This window comes from Ruditapes philippinarum, unplaced genomic scaffold, assembly GCF_026571515.1.
Source record: "Ruditapes philippinarum isolate M1 unplaced genomic scaffold, ASM2657151v2 ctg19949_1_1_1_1, whole genome shotgun sequence".
Lineage (NCBI taxonomy): Eukaryota > Metazoa > Mollusca > Bivalvia > Venerida > Veneridae > Ruditapes > Ruditapes philippinarum.
This window is the reverse complement of record NW_026854077.1, coordinates 3,293-14,709: the sequence shown is the minus strand read 5'-3', so window position 1 is coordinate 14,709 and position 11,417 is coordinate 3,293. Positions and strand designations below refer to the sequence as shown.

The 11,417-nt window shown below is 32.0% G+C and overlaps 1 protein-coding gene and 1 pseudogene across 1 annotated transcript; both read left to right on the top strand.

Moving 5' to 3' along the window:
- Positions 1-879: 879 nt before the first annotated feature.
- LOC132738865 (uncharacterized) lies at positions 880-3,878 on the top strand. Its single transcript, XM_060726471.1, has 3 exons — positions 880-1,776; positions 2,181-2,335; positions 2,796-3,878. The coding sequence occupies exons 1-3, from the start codon at positions 1,480-1,482 to the stop codon at positions 3,868-3,870; spliced, it is 1,527 nt and encodes a 508-aa protein (XP_060582454.1). The 5' UTR covers positions 880-1,479; the 3' UTR covers positions 3,871-3,878.
- A 194-nt stretch (positions 3,879-4,072) lies between these two features.
- On the top strand, positions 4,073-5,545 carry LOC132738866 (uncharacterized; annotated as a pseudogene).
- The last annotated feature ends 5,872 nt before the right edge of the window (positions 5,546-11,417 follow it).

Genomic DNA, 11,417 nt, shown 5'->3' with positions numbered 1-11,417 from the left:
AGTCATTACGTTTGAATGTCAAAGCACAGTTAGGAATTTAGCTTGTGAAAAGCCTTCTGAGGCAATTTCTTTTGCCTTCAGATTTGTTTAATATTATTTTATAAACCGAAAGAACCACTTTAAACGTGTTGCTTTAAGTATACATTAAATTTATCCACATTTAAGGAGTTTCAGAAAAAAATTCAATGCCAAGCAAAACAAAACTTGGTAATGTATAGACATTTTACTTTTACAACTTCTTATACAATTTATAAAGTCAATTATAATACAATCAAATCTACAAAGATTCAATGTTTATTTTTTCTGAAATGCAAGATATTTAGGATTCAGTTATGAAATTTATGTAGTTCTTATTTATATTTTAAGGTAAAACGTTGTTTCAAAACTACCTAAGATTCCAATATTTTTTAATAATTAATTCATATTTTGTATTGTATATGAAATTCTCGCATTTATAACAGAAGACAAATACTTCCGACAGATCTTTGAATCGACATATTATCGAACATTTGAATTAAACATTTGACTACTTAATCTATAAAAATGATTGTGATATTATACAATTACTAGTATAACATCTGCGGTGAATTTAGACGAATATGATTGACGTAAATACGTAATAGCAGGTCATTTGATATCATTCTATCTTAATTCTGCTGTCAACAAATGGATAATTTCTGATGAATTGGCAGAAATAGTATTGATGGAATTTCATATTTTGTTAATGCAGTTTATTGAGTGGAAGAAAGACAGGCATTTTTTTTTTTATAAATACCACCCATTAGGCCATAGAAAATTAATCTTTAGACTCTCATCCTCGCCCGCCCGTGTCAAAATCTTTCCGCTCAAAATAACTTATTTTCATAAAAAAAAGTTCATTTCGCAGACGTCTGTGGACGAAAATTCGTCCGAAAATCGTGGTCGAATATTCACGGGACGAACGCATAAAAATCAGACTGAGGTTTACAGCGTCTAGTGACCAAGATTTTAAATTCGTTCGTTTTCGATCAGTAAAATTGTCAAAATGTTCGTCATATGTGAAATATATGATGCAGTAAGCAAGAAAACTGTTTGTGATTGGTTTGGGTTTAGTTTTGATCAAAATCTGGGTGGAAATGATGCGACGTTCATCAATATATTTGAAAAATTTTGCCAGTTGAAAAGCCTTAATCTTAGCCACGGAAGCTGTGTAGTGAATGTGAAGTTGGGACAAAATAAACACGAGTTGGCGAGTGTCTCTCCAAATTCTCAAGCTTCTGAAGCTGTTTCATGCCTTGGACATTATGTTTTATTTCTAATGGGTATTGACAATAATAATAACGAGGCGTCAAATGAATCAAAAAGAAGCACAGATACGAGGCAGGATGCTTTCTCAATTTTACTGTCAGCGGCAAATAAAGCATCACATTTACCAGAAAGCAAGTCAGAAGTAAATCAGAAAGCAAACTTTACAATGATATATTAAAATGGTTAAAAACGATGAAAGTAGGCTTCGTTTCTTCAAACGTGAAGACCCTTGGTGAAAACTTGATTAACATCTTATCAGATGTAATGTGGTTTCTGGATGGAAATCACAAAACACTTTCAGACCGTGGCTGTGCTATTCCCGATGCTCTACAGCATTTCAGTGGGTACTACAAGCCTGCATCAAGAAAAAGGAAAAAGGTTCAAGCAGACTATCTGACTGAAGCTAAACTGAGGGATCATTACACAGCTTTACTTCATGTCTTAGATTGTGCATTTATGAAGAGAGAAATGTGGACATCTGTGAAAGAGGTTTATATTTTTTAGCATAATTTTGCTTTTAAATATTGCTTGGATTTCTAATATTTGCTAAATAAGAAAAAGGAAAAATGTTACAAAAGTATCAAAGTATCAAACGTTTTTTTTAAGAGTGTGTGTGAAGTGCCTCTGACTTAAGAATATCTAAAAAAAGAAAAGAAAAAAAGTTTGCTTTTTAATATTGTGATGGTGTATATGTATGAAAATATCTTTTATTTTTAAAATATTTAAAAATGTCTGCATTTTGTACCTTTTACATATTTCTTTTCACACATGCTATAACTGTCTGAAATATAAACTTACTTTTGTGATGAAATCTGTTCATTTCTCAGCAGTAGGAATTTTGTATATATTAAGATCAAAAGAATGAAGAAAGTAAAGAAATATTTTATTTTCAGATTGTGACCGAGTTGGCCAACAGCCTTTTGAAGTATGCAACATATCTTTCCAAAGAGAAAGATGAACCAGAGTCTAAGAAGCAGAAGGCTACTGACAAAGACACATTTGAGGTCCTCGTCCAGAAAAACAACATTGCACCTGGTCCCTATAGCAGGTATATTTCCATTTAGCCTAGTTCTATACAGAAACTGATTATATTAAAAGATAATATTACATTTTTTAAGTCTGATAAAGTAAACTGTGTCTGGAACATGTATTAGTTTTATGCTTTTAAAAGCAACTGAATTACTGTACATGATAATATACAAAAACCTCCCTAAAGGCCTAATTATCATTTACAAAAAATTGATATGCAAATGAGATAAAATTTATATTTAAGAATATTAAATACTAAGTATTTTACTTTTTTCAGATGGATGAATATAAAAGTTGATAGGACAAGGATAGTTTCAAATTGTTTTTAATTGTAGTTCTCTTTGTAACAGAAAATACACTGCAAACTTATTATCTCCCTTTATGAAAAAAAAATATGCTCAGTGTAGTATAGGAAAAATGTTGAACTCACTGTTCTGTGGTAAGCCTATGTGAAAAAAATCATTATTTTAACATTTCAGGTATAAAACTCTACATTCTGCTTTGATGTCATGCAAGCCATATGAGCATCTGCTGCTGAATGAATATGCGCCTGGTGATGCTAGACGTCGACATGAATACATAAAAAACTTGGTGATGCCTGTTAAATGTATAAAGTACACATATTCGGGGGCTAAAGAACACTTAACATTTCTGTGGCGAGTTGAAACACAGGACAGTGAAAGTGTGGTATTGAGTAAAAACATGAATATTGTCACAAATATAAAAAAGAGTCTACCAGTTGATCATACCAAAGCCATGAGACGTGAATTTTTGAGCTTGTTTGGTAGAAAAATTGACTCCAGAGCAGGTTTCTTGAGAGAAGCATACAGACGATTAACAGGTGACTGTCGAGCAAGTATAAATGCAGCAACAAATGAAGTTGATAAACGTATTGCTGATATTTTAGAGCATGATGACCCCGACCTCATTTGTGACTTAAGAGTTAATAATGGGCGTCCAGAACAGTATGATGAATTCTTATGGCAGTGTCAAAAACATATTATTTCTAGTCTGGAAACTGCAGTTGATGATCGGAGACATGATAAGGTATTAAAAGGTGGTGATGACATAGTAACGCACTTCGCAGATGCTTTTTCTGTGTCAGATTTTTATGAGCAAGTAAAACTAAAATGTCCAGCAAACACACCTGTTGCATCAAAGCAATGGTTAAAACTTCAATTCTGGCCAAGAAATACACATCATAAATCATCAGAACGATATTCTGGCCGTTTGAAAGTTAAATTCATGATACAAAGTAGGCAATTTAGACATAGTCATGAAGACATGCATTATGCATCAGCACTATTTCGGTATGAAAAAGAATTTTGCATAAAATACAGAGAACATTGTAGTATGGTGTGTATGGATGACAAGCATAAGTTAAAAGTTGGAGAACCTGGTTACCCAGTAGCTGCAGCTGAAAGGGGCAAAGCGGTTTTGATTGCTAATGGTAAAACATTTGAAGTGGGAGATCATGATTTCACAAAATTTTCAATCACCCCTAGTGTGACATTAAAAGTAGATATTCCAAGTAGTATTGATGAAAGCTTCTAATGAGGTGATGTATATGTGACTTTGAAGGAAGGGGTTTTTGAGCCATCATCACCTTGGAGGCATTCAGCAGAAGTATTGCCACTCTTGGATGTTGAAAAACCTATTCTAGCTATGTATACTGTATGGAGGAACTGATCACAGAGTAACATATGGATCAGTGTAGATCACCTTAATAAATCTGTTCTTGAAAGCTGACTTGGACATGCTCGTTGCAGTGAGAATACCACCAAGTAATAGTTGGAAAAATCCAGTTGAAAGACTAATGTTAGTTTTAAATTTAGGCTTTCAGTCTGTAGGTCTAATGAGGTCTAATCTACATGATGATATTGAAAGAAAACTTAGATCTTGCAATTCAATGAATCAAGTCAGGAACCTTACAGAAAAGGATCTTGAAATAGTACAGTATGATAAAGATTCCATAGAACCAGTGAAAATTTTGCTGTATGATGTTATACGTAGATTAAAATGGAAAGGAAACAATCTGAAAGCTCATAGGGCTGCAACTGATGATGAAATCAGTGACTTAGCAAAAACTATTGGCAAAATTGAACATATAGAACCTTATAAAACAACCCAAAAGGATTTGAAATCAAAATGTAAACTGTCTAATTTCATAGAAAAGCATTGCAGGGTTAGGCATTATATGTTTTATGTGAAAAAATGTGGTCTAGCTACATGTAAGTTTTGTAAAGCTCCAAGATTGCCGGCTGATGTGTTTGAGCAGCTTTGTCATTTACCTGACCTAGAACCTAGTGATGGTGAACGTTATAAACCATTTGATGACTTATATGGCAAAAAACACATCAGAGAAGTACAGACCATCAATTAAGAAAACTTCCTCTGAGAAACACGGATTGCCTTTTGTTCCAACAGCACAGTTTGCAAAAAATGTGAATATGGTTATAGTTTGTAGTAAATGTGAAAAGTCTCGTCTTATTTTCTGTAAAAAAGTTGTAAAGGGAGCACAGAGAATTCAGTTAAGAAAGTCTTTGTCAGAGCTTGAATATTCATGTGGTTCCTCATTTGAAGACATTGACTGTGAAGACGATCACATACTCAAACAGGTGTTTATCAAGAAAAGTCATAAATGCGAATATAGAGTTTGCCTATTATTCTGCTGGCTATGAACCATTGTGCATATACTGTGGTGCAGAAGAAGAGTCTGGTGATAATGACTTTTATCCTCTGTGTGATACATGTAAAACTTTAGGCAAAAGACTTGTGTTTCGGAAAAAAAAAATTCTGCTAAGCAGAACAGTTTAGGGGGAGTCCCTTAGGATACTGTACTTTTAATACAGAATTAAAACTGAACTTTGGGTATAATATAAAAGAAAGAGACAGTAACATTTATATAGCTCTTTATTAAGATAGAACTTTGGGTATAAAATACAAGATGAATGAAATTAACATTTATACATTTATTTGACAATTGAAAACCTGTATCTGTTCTGTTTAATAAAAACACATAGCTACAAAAATGTAAAAGATGATTGTAAGTAACAAATAATCTTACAACATTTAGTATTATTCTCATTAAAATACAGATTTAAACTTTTTTGTTTATTCATACATTTCTGTTTTTTTCAGGTCTTAAAAGTGATGGATAAAATAAATTATAAATTATAAATTCCACCCACCCGCCCCAATTATTTCTTGAAACCTGGATGAGAGTCTAAAGATTAATTTTATATGGCCTTATGTACAACATAACGTAACAAAATCATAAGAAAACAGTGGCATTATAATAAAAAAGGGTTAACCCAAAATAATTGTCGGAAATTTACATAAAGTTTTTGATTTTTTTTTCAAGAACTAAAATTTAGAAAAACGGAATCCCTAAAGAACGCCCAAAATGAAAAAATAATTGAAAGTGTTGCAGGCTCTGTCCTTTTATTTGAATATGAATTGCCCATGAAACGTATTCATATGAACACTGCAGATTTAATTAGCATAATTAGACAATGATCAAACATCCGTCAAAGGCAGGGGCAAATATGCAAAGCACGGATGGGACGTTTTTATAATTAAAAGTAATTCACTAATTTAAAAGAAAATCACGAGACAATCAACCAAAAGGTACAAACACAGATAATGTTTAGAGGGGACCGGAGAGTGGATTGGCAATTGAAGGATCAACATATAAGAATAACATGGATCAGAAGACTGTGATTATGCATGTCATTTGGAGGTGACTTAATTGTGGCGACTAAATCAATTGTAATTGAACCCTAGCAAGAACTCACCGTGACGTGTTTAGGTGCATTAATTATTCGTATTTTAGTTATAGCTCTATAAGGAAAAATTTTATTTAACAATCTGATAAATGCGTAATTGTTTAAAATAAATAGTGAATTCAATTGCTTTTGTGAATAAATCGGAATAGAGTCATAATTAATTCCACACTAAGCAGGAAAGAAATTCATTAAGATTTCCATATCTGTCTGAAAAATGTCAAAATAATTGTGGTATTAATTTCCTGCAGCTATTAAAAAGCATGCGATCAATTCATTTCTGTCAAAATATGATATCCTTTTAACATTGCTAAGTGCTTTGTATGCGCATGTAAAATAACATTTCTGCTGAAGAAATTCCAGTTGCCAAAAAAAAACAAAAAACGATCTCGAAACAAAGTGATTTCTCGGAAGCATTACTCTAAATAAAATAACATAAGAATTGCAGACTCGATTTGATTGAGTCTGTACATGAGGGATAATGATTGAATGCAACATTACTCATGCCCCCTAGCACCGGCTTGAGCGGAACTCAATTATTTACATTAAATAGTGCTGGCATCAATGATCCCGAAGGACTAGAAAAATATAACAACATTGAAGTGAAGTAAGTTGTACTAAATCAAAAACAAAACAAAAACATGGTTGCAACACTCACGTCGAATCATGTCAAGTAATAAACGTCGAATCATGTCAAGTATTAAAAGCTAAGTTAAAGAGTTAAAAACCATTGTCATTGCATTGAGTATGTTAATGAGGTACAGGAATATTATAGAGTAAAAACTCTTTTTAAAAAACCCTTTTTAAAACACATCGCTATTAAGGAAAATTTTCAAAAGAACAGAATTTTCTGTTTTACACGATCAACATTTAAAACCACATCGCTTAGCCACAATTAAGACCGCATGTTTTAGTCCCAATGCAATGTTTTAATCTTTACTCAATCCCACTTTAAAGACCACTGAATTGAAAACACCAATTTAGATTACAAGTTTGCTGTTATTATATGTTTCGATGCTCATAGGCATGACACTTGATGAAACTTGATGTTTAAACTGTAATAATTTAGATATCTTAAAAAGAAAGGCAAAAGTGGTTTTATGTTGCTTTCTGAACATTTATTTTGTGAAGACGTATAGGTGAATTATGTACCTTAATTAATATTGAAACAACGCCTATAAAAATGTATTCTTTAATATCAAACTGCTCCAATATCTCATAATAAATAAGTATTACATACTTTTGTTTTTCGTATTTGAAGGTTATAGTATATAAACTTTGAACAAGTCCTTATATATCATGTATATATATTGCCAAAGTAAAAAATGGTCTTCGGTAATTGTATTCACTAATGAGACTCGCAATAAAGACCACTTTGGCCCAGTCCCATTGCTGGTCTTAATAGAGGAGTTTAACTATACGTTAATAAAACCGGTTTCCATTTGTGAAACTTTGATCGAAACATTTATATCATCTGTGTATATAAACAAAATTATTTGAAATGTCACTGAAAGTTGTGTATTTATGATTTCAAATGTATTTCATATAACTGTAAGCAGCCACTGAGATAACTCATGCTTCATACCGGAAATTGGCGATGAAAATATACTTAAATAGCGTTCCGAGAAAGAAACTTGCCATCGCTGACAAAATTGTTAAAATACATCCGTTAGTAATCAATATTGTGAACAACTTGGTTTTTATTGGCACGAAAACTAATGGATGTTTAAGCCTGTATTAGCATATCAGACCCGAATGAATAACCAAAGAAGCCCTGTAGGGATATTTCGTTGATATTTTTCACACTGTCTACTGATGTCGTCTTTCAGGCTATACTTACAGTAATGTGATAATACATGTATAATATCGTGTTAGAAATGAACGAGGTCCCAGTATTTTGTCTTTGTTGAAATTTGTAAATATTCATCTTTCGACATTTTAAAAAATCCAATTTTATTAGAGAACAGCTGACTTGAACCAAGTACTTAAAGCTATATTAATTTGTAGGAGTGACAGTATATTGTAATAAGCAAACTTAGCACTTTTAAGTGTCGCTAAAGCCGATGGTGGGAGGTCGCGAGGGATGTTGCACCTTTTCATTATCCCTCATGTGTAGACTCAATTAAACCGAGTCTGCAATTTTCATGTAATTTTGCCGTTTTATTGCTTCCGAGGGATCACGTTTTACAACATATTTAGCAGTTTATATTCCTGAATGCGATTGCATGGACTCTTTCTTTTGGTTCTCCGTTAATACCGTCGAATTAACAATTTGACAATTGTTCTATATGTGCGGTTTAAGTCGTACTTTGCCATCGCTGGATATTTGAGACATTATTGATGTTCATTGTTTATATTTTTGTCTTATTTTGACATATTACATATTTCACTCATTCCAAACATGTCACAGCAGTTTGGTTTAAGGAAACATATTGCGTCTCAAAAGGTTCAGTCGAACACATTCTTTAGGTGTTATTCTATTTATTCAGTCTAGAAAACAGTTGTTGATTATTGTGCAAGTTTATACAATGTTAATGGTGTCTCTAATGATCATTCATGTTTCGGTTATTCAAGTGCATGTTGTTAGGCAAAATCAAATGAAATAGCTACCGTTTAAAATAAAAGCTTAAATACAAATTGTCAAGTTATGAAATGTGGTTGGTTTTACTGTATTTTGTCTGAATAACTAGCTTATACATTATCTGTCGTGGAAATATTATTTACTTCTTTATTTTGTTGTTGTTCTTGCTCTTGTTGTTTTGTTGTCGTTCTTGTTTGAAATGGTTTCTTTTAATTTAGTAATTAACTTTCCTTGCTACATTAAATAAAACAATTTCATCGTATCTTCTATTTATCACGTCCTTTGTTGATATTTTTACGTAAAAGTGATGGAAACATTGCTCAACAATTTAAGAATACCTTCACCTTTGAAAGATGAATCAATAGAGTGAAAAATGTATGATTATTTCCAAACACAACAAGAATTATGTATGTTATCAAAGTATGTTACTATTACCAAAAGTATGTTACTCTAAGCTAGTTAAAACAATGTTGTCGACCATCTGATTGTATAAATTCTCGAATTGTAAGTAAAACAGATTATATTATATAAGTGTCCTACTCTCAATTGTGTAATATGAAATTTCAATACAAAAAGTCGCGATGTAAGCATTAAATTATACGTAAAATGAGTCGATTTTATGGACTCCACCTATTTACATAATGCACGCGATATAACTGTAAGTCGGTTATGGGATATATAAACTAATTCTCTCGCTTCACGTGGTTTGCTCGAAAATTAAATTCTTAAAACTCTGTATATAACTTATGACTTATACATACAGTTGAGTTACATCACTATACGGTAAATGATTTGGCAAATTTTAAACAAAATAGAGCGATTTTATTGACAGACAGACTTTAGCGAAATATAATGCCAGTGAACAAGTTTTGCTTGGAAAAAGGTTGTTAAACGGTCTTGTTTTAGTGCGTTTAAGGACCCTGGGACACTATTAAGCAATGTGCAGATTGGTGCAATTTTGTTTTTATCTAAATCTACATTAATCTGGCACTTCAATACTATTACATGAAAATAAAAAAATTATTTGGTCCCTATTAGAATAAAGATGTATGTCCTTGAAAACCTAATCAAATAACAGCTTTCTCTTTAAAGGGAGACACAGGCAAAATTTTCATTTCTTAGTTTTGAATTTTTCATTCATTATTCTGTAAATGCCATCAAAATAAAAATGTAAGTCAGTCAAAGGAACAAAACTTTTCTCCATATAAAGAATAAAATGGTGGTTTCCTAACTTGACCCGCGTGGGTCAGGTTAGAGCCCTAGCATTTCACAATAATTGTCAAAGTGCACTCTGGAAACGTTAAAGAACATCTCAAATGAATGACTTAGACTTGCTTCAATCATACAATATCCACAATATCTGTTATAGTAACTTCAATGGTTTGTTCAAGTCACCTCACTTGTTTTAAAACTTTTTGGCGATTCTATTGGTGTCTAAATTTTGTTCAACATATTTAGATATATTTACGCTTCAAACCCTACATATATAAAATTTAAACAGACATTCATGCTGAAACTTCAAGAAAAGTCATTTTTAAATTAACGTGATTTGTCTACATAAGATCATTTTAATATTTTTGTCATTATTTTCAAATTGCCAGAATATCCCTTTAATTATGATATTTACAATTATGACACACTAGCTTAAATACTTTCCTCTTACATTTCTCTAGTATTTTCCTCATCGTACTTTTGACTATAAACTCATTCGGTTATTAAATTAGCATTGAGAACATATGACTCCGAAAGCATTTATCATAAATGTGGTGTGTATTTACGCCAGTTATGCAAATAATGAAATTAAACTTAAATAAACATATGTATGAAACTTTTGTAATAATAATGTTATCATTATTTTTTAAATTCAAATATTAAGACATAAAACACTACTTGGTAATTCTTGGTTGGGTATAATGTACTTTTTGATCAAAATACTAGACGTATATTCGATTACAGTGCCCTATTACAAACATATTCATTCGTGCATAAGTCACCGTGCACTAATTGTATCGGTTCCATGAACTTATTTGTCAAAGCATGTAAGGAATGACATTAGCATCAAAGAACATTTCCACGCAAGAATTGCATTAAAAATTTTGATCCCATATATCACTTTGTCAACGATTGCACTTTGCATATCCTTTAGCGCCGCCATTTTTAAAATTATCTAGAAAATACACAGTAGTTCTCAAATGTTATAGCATTTGTTGTTTAAACTAGGTGACGGCAACATTTTAGGGCGAAAATAAAGTATCACAAAATTCAGGAAAGTTTTATAGACGATTTGATAAATGTATTTGTTATTTCACGGCGTCTCATCGCCGTGATATTGTGATGGGTAGTTTTCGGTAGCATGGGCAAAAGTCACGTGACAAAATTCCTTTCGATTTCTGCAGCCGACATTTCATTGGCTTTTTACGCAATCATTGTACAGCCCATTTCCGTGAAAAGTTACATAGAAACATTTTCCTTTCAAATCATATACATTACAGTATTTTTATCAACACGCGAAATATCAGCGTGATATATTTACACAATTTCGCAAATCCTTTCGACACACTTGAGAAGTTTGAATACTAAAACCCGGATTTCGAATATCGTTGTGGTCTACATTGATGCGGTATCCATTCGTTCATTCATTTATATATTTTCAAAATTTTCCTACAAGAAGAAAGTTCACCTGCCAATTAGTATAGGATAGGTAATGGACTGTTATAAACGATTATCCTATTAAT